General features: G+C 35.8%; 1 protein-coding gene across 5 annotated transcripts in view; it reads right to left on the bottom strand.

Moving 5' to 3' along the window:
* The window catches only part of SCAF8 (SR-related CTD associated factor 8), a 104,184-nt gene that overhangs the window by 27,238 nt on the left and 54,323 nt on the right, over nucleotides 1–22,623 (bottom strand). For 2 of the 5 annotated variants that reach the window (XM_075706728.1, XM_075706730.1), the window contains exons 13-20: nucleotides 22,467–22,567; nucleotides 20,705–20,818; nucleotides 19,872–20,028; nucleotides 18,597–18,727; nucleotides 16,829–16,973; nucleotides 16,157–16,237; nucleotides 15,327–15,548; nucleotides 9,666–14,696 (exon numbers count right to left, since the gene is read on the bottom strand). In XM_075706728.1, the coding sequence (XP_075562843.1) occupies nucleotides 12,997–14,696; nucleotides 15,327–15,548; nucleotides 16,157–16,237; nucleotides 16,829–16,973; nucleotides 18,597–18,727; nucleotides 19,872–20,028; nucleotides 20,705–20,818; nucleotides 22,467–22,567 (2,651 nt within the window). In that variant the 3' untranslated portion in view covers nucleotides 9,666–12,996. Of the gene's footprint in view, nucleotides 1–9,665; nucleotides 14,697–15,326; nucleotides 15,549–16,156; nucleotides 16,238–16,828; nucleotides 16,974–18,596; nucleotides 18,728–19,871; nucleotides 20,029–20,704; nucleotides 20,819–22,466; nucleotides 22,568–22,623 lie in introns of those variants that run through there. The other 3 variants (XR_012830900.1, XM_075706729.1, XM_075706731.1) reach the window with 3 other exon arrangements.

Genomic DNA, 22,623 nt, shown 5'->3' with positions numbered 1-22,623 from the left:
AAAACAGCGCACTGAAGCGCAACAGTGAATTATTTTGAGAATCGTATTCAAGTCATATGGTACCTCACATGAACAGGGCTTAAGAGGGCAGCTATCTGGCTTCCATGTATCAACACCACAGGGGACTGTGAAGAAACAGCTACGACAAAGTATGTTCTGTGCACCCTCTGCTGGTTTCACAGCAGGAAACAACCATGGCTCAGGAAATAAATGTAATAAAGTAGAAGCAAAATCCGGGGAAGAAAAGCCATCTTAACTGCAAGCAATAGTGAAAAGAGATACTAAAATTACTTTAAAAAACTAGAAGAAATAAATATTCACAAGCCCTTTTTATTTTGAAATTAGAAAAAGAAAATTAATTATCGGGTAGCATCCCTTACTCAAAGATACTCATTATGGGTTGCAAATTACTGGCCCTATGTTGCTACTGTAGCTTCTTAGTAATTGCTAAAGTCTACTTGCGTTTTTCAGAAAGACTTTAAAATAAGCATTTGGTTAGATTTCTGTATTCTGTTCTTTTTCAAGAGAACAAACAGATTAATCTTAAAGATCTTGGCAAAGAAACTGAAGTAAGTGATTAATTTTTTTTTTTTTTTTTTAAAAGTAAGCCAGATATTTTCCTACCACCTATTTCAGCTGTTTTTCATTACGGTTTCTGTCAAACGAAGACAGACACCCTATTCTCATTAACGTAGGGTTCAGCATTTCTTGTTTTCAGAATAACTTTTTTCCCTTTAACATAGCTTTTACAAACATCATGGCTTACAATGATCATTTCTCCTTAGTTTACAAGATTCCTCTTGACCGTTCACAGGGTTACGCATGAACCTCCATGGTCTGTACAGCTGACATAACCCAAACTCTTGCATGTTTGAAATTACCAAAACCTAAAGCAAAACAAAATGCCGAAGTATAACAGTGTTAACCCTGAACAGCAGCCAGCTAGTTAGGCACCAATTCTACATTATAACCAAGTGAAAACACACATAAACCCCAGTGACTTCACTTAATGTCCCTCACAAATCCTTTAATTTCACAATTCTTCAAAACCACAGCACTCTCCCTTTGGTCACTGCTGACACTTCTAAAAACTATTTGATCAGTACTAAAACACTAAAGAGAGGAATATCAAATCTCAAGTTCGTTGCGTCACTACAAAATCAGCAAGTGCTTAGAAAACATTTTAGAAAATGCAACATTTTTTGCATCTTTGTGAAAGGAGCTTCTATACCATTTAATTTTAATTTTCACAAAACCAGGATCTCTTGAAAGAAAAATCCCATGATACTCTGTCACATGACAGCTTGCTACTGCCTATGCATTTGATTACGAACGTGTTCATCATTTTAGAGTGCAGAATAAAATATTACATCGTTAACCATGGGTAAGATGATTGAGCTTCAAAGATCTCTCCTGTTCCTGCACACAACTCACTCTTCAGTCCTGCTAGAACAGATTTCCTAGTTCCTGTGCTATTCTGCTGTTGCTTGGCTGCTCATTTTTGCATCCTCCTCTCACTCCTTTATGTTGTGATATACTCAAACAGAAATAAATGCAGAAAACATCATTTTTGAGAAGAAAGTTAATAAACTACTAATAATTTTTTTCAAGGACCACACTGTACAGGGATACAGGATACAAAGAATAAAGGATAAAAGGTAAAAGAATAAAAAGAAACAAATTCAAATTTCTTATACTACAGTCTGTCCAGCCAGAACATACATGTTTGTTTATAGAAATACTGTGATCCAGGAAAGATTTAACCACCACCTGAAAACGACAAATTTAATGGCACTGGTGTATAGGATCCTCACCATATCAGTTACCTCTGTGAGCAGGGGATATACAACTCCTCTCACCACTATTGCATTCAACTAGCTTGATTTTATACAGGGGAGAATTACATAGTGAAAGAGCAATAGTGTTTTGCTTTTAAAGAGACAGAAGAAGGTGCATGTGGAAGGGAGCGTTTGCCTCATGTCACAGACAAGACCTAGCAATACTCAGTATCTGCAAACTTCACAGGTAATGGTAAGGTTTAGAGCTTTGCTTGGTTATTTCAAGTGTTCGGAACAAGTATGTCAGAACCGGCCACACTTCACAAAGGGGATACCCAGCTGCTGGCCTCGTAATTCATATAAGGTCCCTGAGCCCCAATACAGATGATAGTTAACTAGGGGAGCGACTCATCCAGCTGCCATTGTTGTCTTCTATACTCATGGGCTTGCTGCACAGAGGGGTTCAAACACTGGATAAGGTGTCCTGGCAAAGCAGGATCACTCTTCTCACATGCTCCTTCCCCTGCACATACCCTGAGGAGCTGCTCTTCACAGAAGTTGCAGGTATCTTTTGGGGATATGCTGGACCCTCCCTCTTAAGAAGGCAAGAAAGTAGGCTGCAGTGGCTGGTGGACACCACTGCTTTATGCATGTGGGGAAAGCATAAAGGAAGAGCAAGAGTATATGGAAACTGTTCCTTCAAAACCCATCAAAACTTCACCTTCTGACTGAAGACACTGGAAACCATGCCCTAAGAATCAGCTTTGAAATGCTCACTGCAATGAGCTTTTGCGAAAGAAAGAAATGAGAGTGAAAATACAAATTTGGGAAGTGTTTTGTCACTCCAGTAGAGATTTTGTGCCAAAAGAAAACATGCCAAGTTTCCTATCTCAAATGCTTTAGAAATGGAGAACAATGGCATCAGAAGGATTCAGAAGGCCACTGGAGACCTAAGAACATCTCAGTTAGGAACACTGATGATGATGGGATGTAGCACTTTTGTGCCAGCTATTACCAAGCACAGTCAATACTACACGAGGAATGGGAAAGCAAATGCAAGTGAATGGTGTATTTGAGGTATCCACCTACTGCCAGTATTTCAGAAGGCCAGAACCCCGAAGAGTTTCAGAATTTAACTCAGCCTTTTCCCAGAAAGTGAGACCTAGAAGTGGGAATCACATGTCTATATTAGCTTCAGATACAATTATGTTTCAGAACAATCCAAACAAGTACCTACAGTGGTCTAATCATCTCTCATCTTTCTTGCACGTAGCAGGGTTCCTTTCCAGCAGAGCACCTGGTTCACAAATCTGACTTGCCAGCAATGATTAAACTTGAAAAACATACTAGTTAGCTTGAAACACTTCTCCTATTTATAAATATTAACCATGTGACAAAAGTTCAGTATAAAAAGACTATTCTGCTGCCTGCTCTAGCAATACTGTTATTGTGGCTCAGGCAGAAAAGAAAACCTTGGTTCCGAGGTGAGTGGGAGCCTCGTGTCTATATGGCTCAAGACTAGCCCACCCTCAAGGTGTCTGCCTGTGCCTGAGATGAAAAGCTGTGGTAGGTGTTTTTTCCAGCCAAGTGCCAGAATAATTAAGGCTTTGCCTGTCACAGTCCACCAGAGCACCATGTTCTATAGTATAAAGCTGGGAACTTTATACTCTCACATAACAAAATCAATCACCAACAAGCCCAAACCTTTCCTATGTATGCAGCAATATTTTGTTTCATTTTACCTAAAAAAGTAAGATCCTAACCACCAAATGGTGTAAAGATCTGCTGTAACCAACCCAATGTTTCTTAGCAAGCTACATTTAGAACCCTAACTTAATATTTAGATTTTTAAACATTCACCTAATTTTCAGAGATGCTGTGCACTTAAATCTATACATGAACACAGCCATGTCCAACTCTGACTCTTTTGACACAGCAAGAGTGGAAGACAAAACAAAGATGCACCAGCTGCAGGAACACCATGAGTGTAACATGCACAGCAAGAGGAAGAGTTCATACTGTAGTTTGTGTTTCCTTTCTTCTGGTGTAAATACTGTGGCTAAGCTTTCCAGAAGCTTCTATAAAATGGATATATACACATACATCAATAGTTCAACAATAACGAATTCTAATGTATTGTGTATCTTGCAGTATGCAGCTCAAGTCAATGCTAGACAATTACTGTAAGACAAGATGTATAATTTCAAAGCCGTATTACAAGATGCTTAGTAGGTCCCAGTTTTGAAAAAACTTAATGAGACAAAAGAACAACATTTGGGAAATTTCTTGGGAAGGACCTCTAAGAAAATTCAATTTTCAAATAGACGGCTTTCAAAAAGCAGATGGTAAAACAAACCACAAATTAAAACCTTTCCAGTTCTCTAGCAGACTTTCCTTGGGTCTTATTTTCTTACCCATAAAATGCTAGAAATGTATAGAAAATTGCTTTCACATATTTGTTCACACATTTTGGATTTATGTTTGCTTGCTTTTCTGTATCAAGATGAGAGACATTTACAACAAATCAATTCTCAAAGCTGGATAAAGTGAAATTCTTCAGAATTTTCAGATCATTTGCTGGTTACATTTCTTCACTGTGAATGACTAAAATATCTGGTGACAAGGTAAGGAATGGAGAAGGGAAATGCAAGACCTTGGCATTCACTACAGTGTGCAAGCGTTGCATGGGACAGCTCCTGAGGTCGCTCTAACTTGTCGGTGACTTTTCAAGTTGCATATCAGAGACAGCATAAACTGCTAGGTGGTGTGAAAAATGCCATTTTAGTTATGTTCTTGAACGTGCTGTAACCAGACTATCATGACAAAGATATGTAATTTTGGATAAAAATTTTATTTCTTTTTTTACATGTCATCCATTCTTATTTCTATTCTAGTTAATACAGAAAGGTAAGAACTTTTCATTGGAGAAGGAAATTTATTGAGAGTTAGGCAGCACATTCTAAAATGAAATAAGAAAACTTTATTAACCTAGTGCATTCATTTTTCTTTAAATCATTTGAAGAAAAAAATGCTATTTAAATAAAACACAACCTTTCAAAAAAGCAGTAAACAGACAGGGAAAAGAAAGCTAGAGGACATAACGGATTCTAAACAAAGAACAGTGACCGTGTATTACAGGGCTGCTCTACGTGCTGCAGTGAAAAGATCTACTTAGAAAGTATGATCATTTTGGGAAAGCCAGAAGGTAAGGCCAATGCATTTAACTAGCTTTAATCTGCTTGCTTTCCTTCACTCCATGAATTTCCTAGCACAGGACTAGACAAGTCTAGCGCTTGCAATTTTTTTCAGCCATTTTGTACAATCTATTCCACCATACTCTCAGAATCTCGGAACAATCGTTATTAAGGCTGCCTGCTCATAAGTACTTACACAGGGGAACAGGATTTGAAAGAAAAATACATCCCCTAGAAGGCTTTGGGCTTAAAAGCAGTAAAAAAGTCAATGAAACTAGAACCAGATAATCTTCTGCTACCTACTTTTCTAAAGGCTGCTTCTTCTGAAGAAGAAACTGAGACACACAAGACAAAGCATTTGAAATTCTGGATCCAATGAAGCCAATAGCAATGTCCCACTGGTAAAAGAGTTATGCCCTATATCACATATGGTTTAGTACTAAGACTGAAGCAGCATTATTTTAAAGTCTCTAGAAAGAACATGAAATGTAATGTAATAGTTTTCATCAAGAAAATTGTATTTTCTACAGATAGCAGATAGCCAATAATACTGTAGCTAGGACTTTCCAAAGCAGGACACTATTGTGAAATGCACACTTTTAACTACCGAGATTCTCAAAATTAATCAGTAATTATCTCTGTACTAAGTAGACATTCCTCAACAGTCATCTTTCAGACTGGTGGTTCACACAATTCAGTAATCTCCTCTTTTGATCTCTGATGGTTTTGCCCCAAACAACATCACTCGCAACTTCTCACTAGCTCTGTGTCTGTTCTCACTGTATTACATATGGTGTATTACATATTAGACAAAATACACATGCATTAATCAGCAGATCCTCTAATCAGCGTTCACAGTGGAACCCCGAACGAGGTCAGTATTTGGACTAGGAGAGAACACAAACAAGGAACAAAAAAAAATCTTGGATTTTACACTGACACCTCAGTTCAGCACATTCCTTGCAAGTGAGATAGTTCTTTATCCTGCTTTTACCTGGGTTTTGCAGTATCGACTACTTAAAAATATCCAAACAGGTATTATTAACATTTGTATCAAGTTATTTCTCCAAGAACCTTGTAATCTTACAAATATTTACACCTTCCTGGGTTTTGTGGGTTTTTTTTTTTTTAGTTTTGTTGGGGTTGGTTTGTTTGTTTTTAATTAAGGTATGAGCAACATTAAGAAAAACGCTCAGAACTACTTAAAATCTTTGGCTTGCTTGTTAATTAGTAAATATTTAATCAGAATGTGTGCATTGACTTCTATTGAATCTAAAAAAAAGAAAGGTTTATTCATGCTTTTTAACTGAGTTTTCACCTTATTTCAAATTAGGCTAACAAGCTATTGCCTCTGAAACAACATTATCTATCCAGTGGTTTACATATAGATCCGATCTGTACAACAGTTTTGGTGTCTGCTGGAATTTCATGCCACTTTCCTGTTCTCCATAGTGGTTCTGATCCTGCAACGAGGATTGCAGGTGCGAAGCATGTATAAAGTGTACACACAGAAACTGCAGACAGTATGCACACAAAACTTGAAGACTACATTTCAATATTTTGTATAACTGATGTATTTATCCTAATGTATTTATCCTAATGTATTTGTATAACTAATGTATTTATCCTATAAAACCCTGAAGATCAAGGGTTTATATTCTAATAAAAATAATGGGTTCCTCACTCATTTTATCAATTCATAGAACTACAGCCCATCAAGTTCATATTTTTAATACGGTGAATTTTTTAATCAACATGGAATTTGAGAAGATGCCATTATTTTGCTTCTAATAAATAACAAAAGTCCAAATTAACCAGCAAGCACTTTAATTTGTTTTCGGTATTTTACTTTTAATCACAGATAGCTTGAACAATAAGGTTCTCAATAGTGAGTTGCCTATATTGGTAGTCATACTGTACAAGAAATCCACGAGTTTCAGAAGAAAGACTTATGATTGTCCTAGACTTAAATAACTCAATTATGCAACTGAATTACATAGTTCAAAGGTATTTCTGATTTGTGGCAAGAGGAATTCTGTGATGGCACCACTTGACAAAATAGTGTATTGCAAGCACGTGAAAATAAATGAAAAATGAACTGGACAGACTAGTATAAGTTTCAGTGAACATTAAAGTTGAGTGTCCATTTATTATTTATGTATTTACACTACTGAAATGACAAAAATTTTCTTGACGAAAATCACAGAACCCAAAATTACATTTAAAATTCTACAGACAAGAATTTATTGATATTGTCCACATTTTTGTCTAAAGTTTGAAATATATGCTCCTTTTCAGAAGTAAAAACTTAAGGCACACTTAAAACTGCATTTTGCTGCATTGCTGAATGAGCTCCGATTACTTCAGAAACAGCGTAAGTCTGAAGTAATTTTTACCCTTGGTCAACTAAAGTGACAATGACAGAGCTTCCTTTGACTAGATGAAGGCAGATAGATTTTTCGAAAGGACTTAAAACACTAAGATTATTTCTACTTAATTCCTGCTGTTATCAAGAAAAAGCTAAATTTCTTATTTTCCCAGATGCAATTATAATATGATCTCTCCTTTAGTGTGGAAGTGACATTCAGATCCAAAGTCCTAGCATCTATGGCGTATGTGAATCCTACCAATCTACATCTGAATTAACAATTCTATATCCATTTAATACTCTTCACCTATTAAGGACTTTTGCACTGGCTTGCACACAATTATAATGCTCCAGTATACAGATCAATATGGATGCGAAGTTTACCCTAGTTTTAGAAACACATCAAATCATCTACCTTAAAGAATCTCTCAGGTTTTCTGCATGTCAACAGAAAGCTTGATACATGCTAATGTGAACACATATCCATTATAACACAGATATGCACATAGAAAATCATTCAAGAGGAATATTGCATCATTAAAGCATTAAATCAGGAAGGAAACTATGTTCAACTAACCCACCTACAGGATAAAATACTCTCTGACCAGATTTATTTTTTTTTTAAAGCACAATAGTCCTTTGTCTGAGGGCATTAGTATGATCTAATTTGATAGGAAGAAGAGAAAATTTAAAATTAGCATTAGTGTTAAGATTAGTATTTAGAATTAAGTTTAAAAGAAAAATGACCAAGTACAGAGTAAGATTAGTAAACCAGAGAAACCACTAATATCACTGTTACTATGCAAGTGCTGAAACGTGCATTTTAAACTTCTTAAAAAGAGAAAATACATTCATCTTCTACTGCACAACATATCTTAACCTCCTGATTTTTAAGAGTGCAAAGACCACTAGTCCTTCCCCTCCTCTAATCTTTGGTAGCAGAGCATCTAAAAGATACTAAGAGTACGATATTCAATGAGATACCCTTTTTCATCAACTTTGTGCAAGATAGAAAGGAATACAAGAATTACGGCAAATGCAATTTTACAGTTTACCAACTTCAACAAAAACCCTATTAACAGACTTTCATACCATCCCATCACTGACAAGAAACGCTTTTCGGACCCTATACACCTTTGCTGGAAGTTATTACTCTTAAAGAGATGCCACGAATTTTATTTTTAGTAGTTCTACTTGACTTTTCTTGCCTATGAGATATCATGTACGTACATTAATAAAATTTAAAATGTTTGAGTACCCAAAGAACTTGTACAGACTACGTGGAGTGAATAACATCACTCAGATGACCCTTCAAGGAGAGACATAAGACTAGTTAAAATTATGAAAGTCTTGCAATATGGTATTTTCTTTGCCAGTGCAAAGTTTCTGCTGATGCGAATGAATACAGTAAAGCAACATGGCAGAAAGATGCTTTTGCCATTCTTGTTCAAATAAACAGCTTCCAATTAAAAAAAGAATATCCTGCCTTTATGCCTTTTAAATCAATCATCTACACAAGTAGATGGTCTCACAGTACACGCTTACTTGTGAAAGCTCAGCACTTGAAAGGAAAATGCGACTAATGTAAAACTCAAAGAATCAGCAATAGCTGTCAACAGGGAAAGAAAGGTCCTTTCATTACCTGAATTAAAAATAACAAAAAATTCTGCTAGTTACTCTTGATGACTCCTGATACTCTGAATAGGTTTCAAAATTGTATCGGTTCAGCTCCCAGTATCAAGAGACAAAAAAGGTTACCCTTATCATTATGTTATTTTTAAATACATTACTGAAAATATAAAGAATGAAATTTGGGATCCATTTTTACCAGTTTCAAATCAAATGACCCAACAATTTGAGTTAGAGGAACATTAATCAAGAAAATGAGTACTTTAAGTGTTGACCAGCATAACGTATCCTTGCATGTGTTCAAAACTGCCGACATTGTATTTTGAGAGAATTCTGCAATAAATTGGCTTATTTTATAAATACCTTCTATAGACAGTTTTTTTGATAATTTTCCAACTGTGCTTAAGTAATGCTTGTGTGTGCCACGCTACAGGCTTGATTACAGTATTCCTGTCTTGCCTTATTCAGGCTAAGAGTACCTTAACTTCATAAATAAAGCCATTTAAATCACTGAAATGGCTTGAAGAATGGTATAGCACTCTACTGAAGCAAAGGAATCTAACAATCTATTCCCTTGAGTTTGTAATAACAATGTGAAGCACTACATATAAAAATGAAAGTGTACCAATATTTCACAGAAAAAGGCTTCAGCAAAGAAATCATGTCCTTATAGCAAATGAAGGCTATGTTTCATCTTTGTAATCTTTATGGACGTAGCATTCTGCTCAAATACAGTACAGTGAAAGATCAGAATCACAGGCTGTTTAAAAAGGTAATAAATACATCAAAGAACTTACTAATGCATAAGGTTTTCAAGTAAATGTGCATGCCTAAATATACTGTGTTGCCTGCAAAGCTACCTGAAATATTTTTCAATAGGTCTGTTACTTATATAAATAGTAGGTCAGCTTCTTCAGTTGCTAGAATCGACACCTTTCATCACTCTAGCAAGCTTTAAACAGGCATAAGCCAGAACGGCTGCCCAAATGCCTGGCCTCCATTTTCTTTCTGTCCCATTCTCACTCTTACCCTTTGCATCAGCAAAAATTACATCACTACCATGAACCACATCAACGAACTGGTCTGGATCTCAGGACAGCTCCTTTCAGTCCATGTGTTGTCTTATGATGGCTTAATCTACAGTGACAAAGGGAAGTCTTCACTCAAACTCTAATAAAAGATTTAAAAATTCCTACTGGCAAGATAAAGAAACCATACTGTTTTAAAAATATTAAGTCCCTTCTGAATACAGCTATTTTGGTAATATTTGTCTGCATGCTACATTAATAAAATAAGAAATGGAACAGTTCTAGCTGTAAACATGATGCAACTGAAGACTGTACAACAAACTTTTATTCTATAAAAAAGCAAAATAGTTGTTAGAAATTGATGGTATAACACATATGTACAGTAGCCAATTTATTAATGCTTGAAAGATATTAACAAAGATGAAAAAATCATTAAATGATACATTGTTTTATACCACTACCAACCAAATTGTTTAATATCTCTCACCTGGTAATTTACCTAAACCATCATACTATGAGCAATTTAGCATACTGCCAGTCCCAGTTTAGAAAAACAGATTAACTTTCAGTTTTAAAGAGGCATTTAACAAAATGTTTGAAAAGTAAAGCTACTGCCAATATGTGTTTGATTTTGAGTATTTATGTGGTCTATGAATGAAGCCTTTTCAAACTGCACGTTAAAATGAAATAAAGAAAACCCCTTAAGTTCATAAAGTATCTTTAGAGCTATTTTGTGCGTTTGGACTTTCACACAACCATATCCGCCTGACCAGAATACTACTAGTAGGTGGTGCAGCAGTCAAATTCTTTGAGCCAGAGTCTGCCCATGAAGGTACTTTCACCTTAAGCATTGTTCATCTCAACTCCTGAGATACGTTCTGGTAATAAACACATCAGCAAGGTCTATTACGAAGCAATAGTTATTTAATGCATACCTCACTACATCCTAATGACTACTACTTGCACAGTAGATAAAGAATCATTCATTCAAGTCCACTCTTTCAAAGGGCTACCTTCATTAAGCTGACAGTTTGTTTACTATCCGGAATAAAAGTCCCTGTAAAGGAAAAACTGAACCATGACACAGCGTGAAAAAATACCCCACCTCCCAGAGGGAGAGGGCAACACACACATGCGTAACTTGCTTCTACATTCAAAGGCATGCTTATGCTTTACATTCACGTGACATTCTCATACTTTCACCCCTTTGGGGGAAGCAGAAGGGGAATTAGAACTTGCATGTTAACGCTTTAATGTTAAAGATCAAAATTCTAGTCTGAGCTAAAAATGTTTCTTCTACTGAAGGGGCATTCATGTAACATAATCTACTCTTGGATCCTATTATGCAAGAGAAAAACAACTTTCTCAAAACTGAGTGAAAGGATGCTTTCAGATATAGAATTTTAACAAAAGTTATGTTGAAAAAAGTTGGTGAAATGCACTTGAGTGGAACAAATTGAAAATCTGACATTACCCTATAGCCAAATCTTTCACCACCAATTTAAAGGATACAACAAGCAGCAAAGTAGGGGAAACAGGAGAGAATAGCACTACTAATTTACCTAAGCAGCCAATTCATCTCAACAATTTAACAAGACGTTCTACTTCAATATTAAGCCATCAAAACACAAAGCCCCCCTTATTTCTGTTAAAAACATGTAGGGTTTTTTAGACCAACAACAGCTTTTTACTTTTCGTGCAACATGTCTGGACTTTGAGTCACTAGAACCAAATAACCACGAAGTACTTGAACACTACCACTATCTATCCAGAATACCAAATATATTACAAAATAAGACAATGCAAATATTTGCTTAAGTTTTGGCTTCATGCATATCTGCATTTTAAAAAGCTAAAATCCTACTGTATATTCTTACAGTATATCATGTTCCACCTTCTAAAAGTAGTAAGAACATCGTAACAATGAGCATGAGAAGGTAAATATAAGCTTGACAGTATTGCAGTGAAATAAGTTTTGTTATCTTACTACCTAAAGAAGGTGAAAGGCAAATTTTTACAACCTAGTTTCATTTCAATTTTATTGAACTGTCTACAATATTCTGTGAGTACGTGCACATACACAGGCACGCACAGAAAAAGTGGTATCTACAAACAGTTTACACAAATATTTACATACATATGTTATTTACATAAACTAATATGACTGCATGATTTTTGATGTAAAAACCATATGCTTCTTGCACATATAACTGTTGCATTGGTCTTACAAAAGTAATATAAACCTTTTGCAACAACTAGCTAAGCACATATCATAGCTGATTCCAAGTTTTTAGAGCTTGCAGGTTTTTAAAAAAATACAATACCTAGAACACTGTTATCAAACAAATATGCTTTATTGGCATCTAAAAACAAAATGCACCCAACATTAAAATGTACTTTTTCATTTTTTTTAAACCCACTGCAGTACGAGGAACAAATCACAAACACTTACTTTAGAGAAAACAGAGACTATAGTGTAGATTTTACAAAATCACTTTTAATCTCTGTGTTATGCTCCTTAAATAACATGGGCCATTTCTTTTTCTGCCGAATTGTAGGAACATAAAATATCACAGCTTTGTCTATACTTTAAAATTCTGCAGCAGCCTAAAAACACGGACAAGATACACCAGCACCTGTTTTCAAGTATAACAATTTCGATAGCCAACCTAAGGGTAGTATCTAAAAAATTCCATTTTCTTCCATAGGAAGTCTTTGTTTGACAAGCTGTTATTTTATCTTTGTGAAATTAAAAGCAAGTGGGGGCAAGTTTATGCTTTACCAGAGAAATAAAAAAAATGTTTACCTACCATGTTCAAATTAAGAACAGTGTTCTATACAAGTCAGTTGTACAGTTATTTAAGTGAAAGATGAACATGAACATCAGATTAACTTAATTCTGGCAGACAAAAGTGAACTGCTACGGTCCAGTCAGCCATTTATCTATTACAGAGAGATGACAACTTTACAAAAGGTATCTTTTACCTACTGAGTGATGATTATGTCCCCTCAGTTTCTGTGCTTTCTACCACTGGTTCACTTTCTATATCAGCTTCTGTGTCACTCTTCTCTTTGTTTATCTCGACGGAAGATGTCAGTTTTTCATAAAGTTCTGGATCGTCCTGCACCTGTGCAGTTGGTGGCTGACTTTCTGTCTCTGTATTTTCACCATTTACCTGGGGCATATTATCGGCTTTGCGCTGGGAAGTGGCCCCATCAAAATATTCAAACACCCGTGGATGTGGAGGGGGGATCCAGTTGTTTGACATTCTGTCTCTTCCAAACCTGTTCCCATTAATTTCTCTGCAAAAATTAAAATCTCTGTCATCCCTATCCCTCTGTCTTTCCCAGGGTCTTCTGCGGTCATCAAAATCTCTGTGAGCATCTTGTTCAAATCCTCTATTCCAATTGGGACCACTTCTACTGTCAAACCTATAGTTTACATGCCGAAACCTCTCTCTGTCTTCATGGAAGCCTTTAGGGCCACCATAAATAGGGAAGGCATGGTGCTCTCTTTCATCATAATCTCCTCTCTGTCCCCAGTGCTTGTCTGAATTGAAACCAAAATGCTCTCGTCGACCAAGGTTATCTATACCTGGTCTTCCAAAATTTTCTCTCATGTCTACATGTGGTCTTGCAAAGTGTTCTCTTCCATCTACTGGAGGCCTTCCCATGCCCTCTCTGGGATCAACCGGTGGTCGTCCAACAGAATCTCTGACATCCACTGGAGATGGTCTGTTAAGATTATCTCGGTTTTCTACTGGAGGAAAGCGATAATCTCTGTCTCCTTCCTGCTGAATGTTATCGCCTCCAAGTGGCAGTCTTTTCTCTGGATTAGAAATGCTATCGATATTTTGTCTTCCTGGTGTTCCAAAAGGTCTTTCTGGTTGGTTAAAAATATCTCCTGGAGGAAAAGGACCTCGAGGTGGTGGGTGAAGAGATGGATCAAGGATTGCTGGAGGAGGAATACTACGCTGCGGTGGCATTCCTGGCTGCATTAATGGAAACCTTGGTCCAGGCGAATGGGGTATTAGGCCTGGACGGATATCTATGAGAGGCATTCCTGGCATCCTTTGACCACTAATATTTAAATGAGGCATATTTTGAACCCCAGCTGGATGCTGCATTGCCAGAAGTCCCGAACTACTTGAAATATTTGGTGGTGGCACTCCCATAAGTCCAGAACTACTTGAAACATTGGGTGGTGGCATTATGAGAAGCCCAGAGTTGTTTGAGACACTTGGTGGCTGTACTCCTGCCAGAACTCCTGAGCTGCTTGAGACATTGGGTGGCTGCATTCCTGTCAGAAGGCCAGGGCTGCTTGAGACAGTGGGTGGATGCACTCCAGCTAGAAGCCCTGAGCTACTGGAGACGTTTGGTGGTTGCACTCCAGCCATAAGTCCAGAGCTACTTGAGACGCTGGTTGGCTGAACTCCGCCAGCAAGAGAAGAGCTACTGGAGACAGTAGGTAGCTGCACTCCTCCTGCAAGACCAGAACTGCTTGAAACAGTTGGTGGTTGCACTCCTCCTGCAAGTCCAGAGCTGCTTGAAACACTGGGTGGCTGTACTCCCCCTGCAAGTCCAGAGCTACTTGAGACACTGGGTGGCTGCCCTTCTCCAGTAAGCCCAGAACCACTTGAAACGCTGGGTGGCTGCACTCCTCCAACAAGTCCAGAGCTACTCGAGACATCACTTTGCACTAAAATGCAGCAACAAGAACAACAGTTAACAGAAAAAGCCAGTGTAACACAGTATGCAAAACAAAATGCAGCTTAATCCGTATTCAGGTAATGCATTCAGTGATGATGCTCCTGACAAGGTCTGTCTCAATTTCTATAATGAACATTTATCATTTTAATCATATTGGTGATAAACAGACATTATGCCACAGAAATGAACATCTCTACATAGTAAAGAACACACAGCAGCTTAAAATTGACAAACCCCACAGACATCACCCAGTTTACGCAAGGGAAGTATTAAAATCTTTGATGTAATTCTATAAATGTTATACTCTCCTGCTCCTTTCCATTGCCACTTGTGTAGTAAGAATGCACTTTTAAGAAGTTTTCTAAAAGGCTCCCAGTCTCAGCTTTACTCGTCAAGTCTACGAAGAAAACATCCCTGAGCATAAGCTGCTAGAAATCAATGATCAAATGATGACAGATATGGTTCCCACCACTCCTCCAACTTAAACTGAAAATGATATCCAGCCTGAAACTTCCTACTCTGTAGTTATTAGCGTAATGGACTACAATCTGCAAGAAAAACCTCAGAAGTATGATATTTCCTGTATGCGATCATATCGGACAATAAAGACATTTCTTACCAGATCTATTGTTTTCACTGGAAGAAATCTGAAGGTCTGTAAGATGTGATCCCTTTTCATCTGATTCTGGTTTGCTGATTGGCAGAGGATTAAAAACGCTTCCAGCAGATAACGTTGGAGTAGCTAGATTGCTAGTAACTGTGCCAACTGGTAGAACAAGACTAGTAAAAGGAACATCCTTCATCGTCTCTTGTGCAATTGGTAATGGAGGTTGCACTAAAGCTGTAGAGAAATAACAGAAGTGTATCACAGTAATCATATATTCAAGCCTTCAAGATTACTTTGGCAGAGGTGAGGCTGATAAATCAAAACAAGTGAAATTAATTACCCTAAGTGTTACACATTTTGGTAATAATTTCTTACCCTAAATAAGCACAGTAATATTTCATTTTTTTGTAGAGATCATGAACTGCAAGCAACCTAAGCAGTCAGTGCTCTTCAACAGATATTTTTAAACTTTAAATGAATACAGTTAAAAGGCTAAGCAAAAATAAATTATTATCAATTATTCAGTGACTAACACCAAATAGCTCAAGTAAAAGATACATCTGTTACAGACAGGTTCAAATATTGAACTATGCATACAAATAATAAATGATTAATTTGCCGTAATTTTTTTTCCAGTAACTCCATGGTTAGTATCATTTTTCAGTCAACCTGAAAAGCTCTGTAAATCTTTTTCTCAATACCTGCTTAAACCAGCTAAACAATAACTTCTGTGTTGCTGTTTTCCATTACACAGGATTAACTTGCTTTTGGTTAAACAACAAGCAGTATATCAAACAATTAAGTTTTTCATAACAAACAACTATTAGAAGAATCAAACTTACATGTTGGGACAACTGGTGGGACAACAGGTGGCGGGACGACAGGTGGTGGGACGACAGGTGGAACTGGGGGAGGCATATAACCTATATGGAAAAAAAAGACAAATTATTACAAGGGAAGCAAATAAAGTTTTGCAGTAAAACCTTGCCTACATTAGTCATCCTGAAAAGCTCTATCACTGAAGACTAGCAAACAACAAATGTATGGGAAGAGGCAATGGTGGTTATTGTTTTCAAAAACAACTCCATCTTAACTATAGATGATCTGCATGTGCATCTTTAAAAGTGATTTCTGTCAGCAATATCCAAAGAAGAAAATTAAGAGTTTCAAAATTTTCCAAAGAAAGGAGATTAATCTTAAGGATTTTTAAATTTTCATTTTTGCCAAAATTCAAAAAAAATTCTGCTGTAATTTCCAGTCTCGACAGAAGACTTTTACATTGACTATTACATTCACTATTACATTTACTATTATACTATTACTTTTACACTGGTAAAAGTAATATCAAGCTAGACATAAGAAATTCCATACTAGATTAAAATTAAAGATTCAAAGGTCAAGTGGCTCAAACAGTAACCAGTAGCTGATGGAAAACTATAGAAAGCATGATGTATGTAGAAGCACACAAACTGACTGTACTTATTACATACTCAAATTCATTTCTACTAACTGACCTGGAGGTGGCTGTGAAGGGTTGAAACTCGCTCGCAAGAAGGGTGGAGGAGGAATTGCGCTATAACCAGGAGGAGGGACAGACATTGTGACAGGAAACGCAGGTGGAACCAAGCTAACAGCAGGCACAGCTGGAGCTACTGGAATCTTTTTTCATGGAAAGAAAAAACAAGCAACTTCAATACTTAACAATATTCAATGACATTGAAAAGGGATAAACTGATTCGACTGCAATTCATGTTAAGCACTAAATGTGCCAAAGTCTTTGTATATACTCTGAACACCCTGAAGAATTAGATTGCATTCTTGAAATGGTACCTACACTACAGGTAAACAAGGACACTGGAAGAATCCCATGCTATCTTTTCTTTATTCTAAGAAGAACAGAAAAATATGTGGTTAAACACTACACTTTTTGAAGAATAAAAATTTACCTTTGGGAGAGAGGTGTATGCAGAAAGGGAAAGAGAGAAAAGAAAGGAAAATGTAGATAGTGTGGCAATTTGAGAGCACTTAGAAAACAGTGATTCTATACTCATTAGAAAAATTTACATATTTTAGAACAGTACTGGAAAGTCAAGTTTAGTGTATGTAATTATAAGGCTAAGACTCCTGATGAAATCCTGATAATTACTTAGTATTTCTCAAACTTCTGTTTGAGCTACATGTTTGATACAGTGCAGCATAATTACAAGTAATTAGCAGCAGAATAAAAGCTATAGATATGTATATTTAAATATATACAGATCACAGTGTACACTAGGACACAGTTGAAATAAGAAGACTGAAGACAATTTTTGTGAAAAGAAGCTCAAAATTCAATGCAAATAAATGCAAATATGTTAACTTTCATAGTAATTTTATTTCAGCTCAAGTATTGGAGATGTCTATACACGTTAGAAAAAAAACCAGTAATAATATGAATACAAAAAATTTTGTATTAAGCAACTGCTTCTCATTTCACAATTTCAAATGGTCATTATAAAAAGGATTTAAAGAGTTTGACAAAAAGCATTTGCATTTATACTTGATAAACATGTGTAGTGTAGTATAGTCAAGAAAAATTACACTGTATTCTTTGAGTCTTCCACAATATCTTGTGACTGACTGGATGTTAATAAAAATTCTCTGGTTTAGCAGAAGGAAAAAAATACAGCAGAGAATCAAAGACTGTCATGAATTACTGCATATAGAGTGCAACAGCACGCTACTTGAATAATCAGATCTTTTAAAGATGAGACTGTCCCTATGAAATCCTGCCCAAAATTATTGAGAAAATAATTAAACTTACATTCAAAGCTGATATGAGGAAAAGCACATAGGTTGAGAAGAAACAAGCACAAGTGAAAAAAGCATTATTGCATTACTTAGCTTACAGAAAGATGCTTTGCTCTATTAGCAAAATACTTTCTGTAAGCTCATTTTAATTTCTCCTTAAAAAAACTTATGTGCCAGTAGGTTGGGGGTTTTTTTGTTGTTGTTGTTTTTTGGGTTTTTTTGTTTCCCCCCCAACTGCTCTTTCTTCAACATTTAAGCCTTCATTTGAGACTGTACACAAGTTTAGGATATGTTGTGCATGAAACTAAAGATTTTGCTCAACCACAGCAACTGATTCTACTCTAAAATATTTCACAGATAAACACACATGGATGCAGGACTTAAGTATTTTTGATTTTAGTACTTTAACTCAGCATTAAAGTTTTAACTGTATTGAATAAAAACTTTGCCCTCCAGTTCCGGGGGTTTTTGCAAACTCAGACCAATACAAACCTGCAGCATGGTGACTGGCTGCGTGTAAGCTTCTGTCTGCGTTGTAATAACTGTACTCTTATCAACTGCAGCACTCTGCGTAGTTGGAATATTTTCTTTAGCAGCTTCTGAGCTTCTGGCTGTTTCCCATTCTTTAAAAAAAGGTATTAATGTGTTATTTTTGTTTAAATACTAAAAATATTAAAATATTAAATTTTAATCTAGTATCTATATAGAGTCATTACAAATAACCCTGAAACTTATTATGAAAAGAAGCAAGAGCAATTATTTATTATTACATATTTTAAAGAATCACCTGCAACACTCTGTTTAATTATGCCTGTATACAAACTGATTTTTCAAAACTTGCTAAGTTCTTTCACCAATCATTCTGTTTAGAATTTGTAATAGAGTATGCTCCAGTTTTCTAAAACCTGCTGCTGTCAACATATCTGTGTTATCAGCTGGCTACTGTACAATGACAGAGAATCCTCATGTTAAACAAACCTCACCCCAACCCCCATTTCTTCCTTCTGCCACTTCCTCAAAAAGTTTTCTATTTCAAGTATAACACAGTTAATGTATTTTGGTAATGTTTCATGTTTTAATTCTTCTGTCATTTATATTCAATTTTTACTCAAAGCAAGATTGCATTTTGACCTGAAAAATTATTGTTGCTCTTATAAAACAGTCTTAATCTACTGCTTACTCCAGTACAGTCCAGTCATTTGGTGCTAGATCTGTTTCAAGAAAACACAGTACTTGTCAACCTTTTACATATCTAACAAACCACTCGATTACTGGGTTTCAGGGTAAGGTCTAACATTAGTTGCTTTCCTGTCTTTTCGACTTTATGGAGAAATACCTTAAGGCTCAGCTAAGCTGTGCCTATTTGGACAAGTTCCAACCCCAACTTAAATCTTACACCTGAATATAAGACTCTTCACAATCACAAGCAGATCATAATTTCTACACAAAATAATATTTTATATACTTGGAAATGAGTACACAGAAAATTTGTAACTGTTTTAAAAAATGCTAACCTTTATTAACTTGCTTAAATTAATTCTCCTTTGTCACTAACTGCTCATTGTCATGATAATCAATTACTCATCTACAAAGACAATCTAGATTTCATGATTACCGTGCCATTTATACTGTAAACAGGTAGCTAGTAAAATTTATGTAAATTGAAAAAGAGTATATATTACCTAAACCAATAAACTTTCTGAGGATTTGCAATTACAAAAATAAAACACATTTTCTTCCTAGGATAATCATTGTTAATGTCCGTACCTGTATTTACTGTCTCCTGGTCAATCATGCCACCTTCAGCAAAGCCCTCCAAATCATCCAATTTTACTTTCTCCCAAGGAATATATGAAACTCCCAGATCCACATCCCAGAATTGCTTGTATTCCGTTTTCACACCTTTATTCAAAGCCCAAGCAATCTGAAAATAAAACCCAACCAGAGAATCTGGTTAAATTGTATTAACCAGTGAACAGAATATTTCAGATAATTTCCTTCATGTTTCTGTCACTGCAGATCAATCTTCAGTATCTATTCATTAAAGTTTTAACAAGTTTTCAATTTTGAATTAACCTGTAGGAAGTTTACTTGGCCTCTGCAACAACAGGTATGTGGAAGATTAATTACATCAAAAAGCTTAAATTTGTCCTACATTAATTCTAACATATATATAAGGAAATTAAAAGTACAGTATTTCAAGGACTCATCCTAAAGCATCAAAGAAAGTAGAAAAAACCCCAGCATTTAATCATATACTTAACTCTAGAAGAATACTATCAAATGTAATATTAAAGTGATCCATGCGGTCAAGTACAGGACTTAGGTTGTTTACAGTCTCATACTCTTATCATTAGCATGTATATAAAATGTTCTCCAAGTATTTCCTAAGTATCAAGTCATAATTTAATTTTACTAGCTTCCATATCGCCTGTTAAAAAGCTCCATTTTACACAGAGAGAAAAATATTTACACCTTACTGCTTCATTCTTCTTCTCCATATTGTATGTTTGAATGAACAGCTGCTAAATGACAAACTGTCGTATTAAAACTGTACTGTATTTGAAATGGACAGCATCCTTAGACTAAAATCAACTTACCTTAATAATTTTAGACCCAATTTTATAGGACCCAGAACTAAGTTTCTGAAGTGCACGATATGCATCTTGTCTATGAACCATACATACATAAGCACAACCTCTTGGGGGAATCATCTATGGAAAAAAAGCAATGGTCTTAAAACGTAGGAAAACCAGTACTTCATATTAGGTAACTACACTAAGTGAATACTAATACAAAAAAGGGAAAGGCTTACACTGTAAAAAATTGTTACCTTAATCAGCAATATTAACAATTTTGAGCATCAGCAAAACTTAAAGAGTGATACTGGCAGGTTACTTCAGTTATAACATTTTCAAGAAGCAGCAGCAAGCTGAAGAATGGGGGCTAAAAATAACATGAAAGTTTCGAACAACATGGAGCAGGCAAGAACTGGGACCTATATTATGACAACGTCACAAGAGCAGAGGTTGCTACCTCTTATTAAGCTCCAAATTCACCATGAGCTGAGCAACAACCTTTCACAGACGTTCAAGCTAGTGATTAAAAGTATCTTGCATTTTTGAAGTGTAGAGTCCTCATTCCTGTAGCGTGATTTCCACTAGCTTTAATGTTTTATTTAGGAAAGAAAAGTATGGTGTGGCAGGTAATCTTTGAAAGTTTGCAAAGCATGTATGACAACTGCTTATTTTAGTTTTAGTCAAAAGTTATAAAATATAGGTGTGCTTTTATGTTGTTTAGAAGGACACAGTAACATAATGAACAAAAATATTTAAGATGACAGATTTTAATGCAGTTGTTACAAAAATATGTTTAAGATATACAACAATGTTATCCTAGGTACTTAAAGCTTTATAGAATGCGTAGGATGAACTATTTACAATATGGTTTGCCTCTGAAGTATAACAGGCACCGGGACATTATGGTTGTTACATTACTTTCCTTTGAACTTTCTTAATTGCTAGTCCCTGCAAATCAAAATGAGGCTTAAATGTCAGGCTATGGGGTTTTTTTGACTTATGAAGCTTTTTAAAAGATTCTGTAATGCCACAAAAACTGTTCCTTATTAATTATGTATCTGAATATATTAACGTGATAGGAAAAATCGTAAAAATATTATCTGAAATGAATGAAACTGCACGAGAAGCACTTTAAAACTTCTAGAGACAAAAATTCAAATTTCTCTCATGAAGGTACATTATTTTGGGAGAAAAATACTTTCTCTTGAAGCTGAATTATAGGCAACACTGAAGTATAACTCTAAACATCTACATCTAAATGACTAAATCATGAGAAACTATGAGATATCATGAGAAATTGTAAGCACCTTTTTAGTTGTCACATTTTAGACTAAACGCTTGTTTACAGTACAATTTATTTTCTTCTAAATGTTTTATCCACGTTGATTCCACTTAAGGAACCCTCTGTATGGAACTTAACCAAGAAACTGATGTTTATCCACACTGCTGTGTCCATTAGTCCAAGGAAAAATGATACCAGCCCCGTGCCACAACACAAAAAGAGAAAAGACGTAACTTTTTATTTGTTAAGACGTTGTTTTAAAAAATTGTGTAAATTGTTAGTGCTTGGGAAAAGCCATTTTACCATCAAGTATACTGTCTTTAGTGCTTCAAAAGACAGTACATGGAAACCAACAAGCAAGTATCATAGCCACAGTTTTTAAAACATGATAAAAAGTCTCCTAAATACAAGCTTAAGCTGCTAAAAGGAATTCAGAGGCATAAGCATGTTTAAGTTGTTAGTCTGTAATCCCTGAAAATGCATGATGACATGCTTACTTACATTAATAGACTCTATTTGTCCAAATTCTTCAAACAAGTTAGTTAAATCTTGCTGTGTAGCCTTCTTGTCTACTTGACCTACCCAAAGAGTAGTACTGCAAACTGTCAAGAGACACATTCACATCAATCAAAATACTAGAATGTTAGCTTATAAAATA

This window comes from Pelecanus crispus, chromosome 3 (genome assembly GCF_030463565.1).
Source record: "Pelecanus crispus isolate bPelCri1 chromosome 3, bPelCri1.pri, whole genome shotgun sequence".
NCBI lineage: Eukaryota > Metazoa > Chordata > Aves > Pelecaniformes > Pelecanidae > Pelecanus > Pelecanus crispus.
This window is presented reverse-complemented; position numbering and strand designations above follow the sequence as displayed.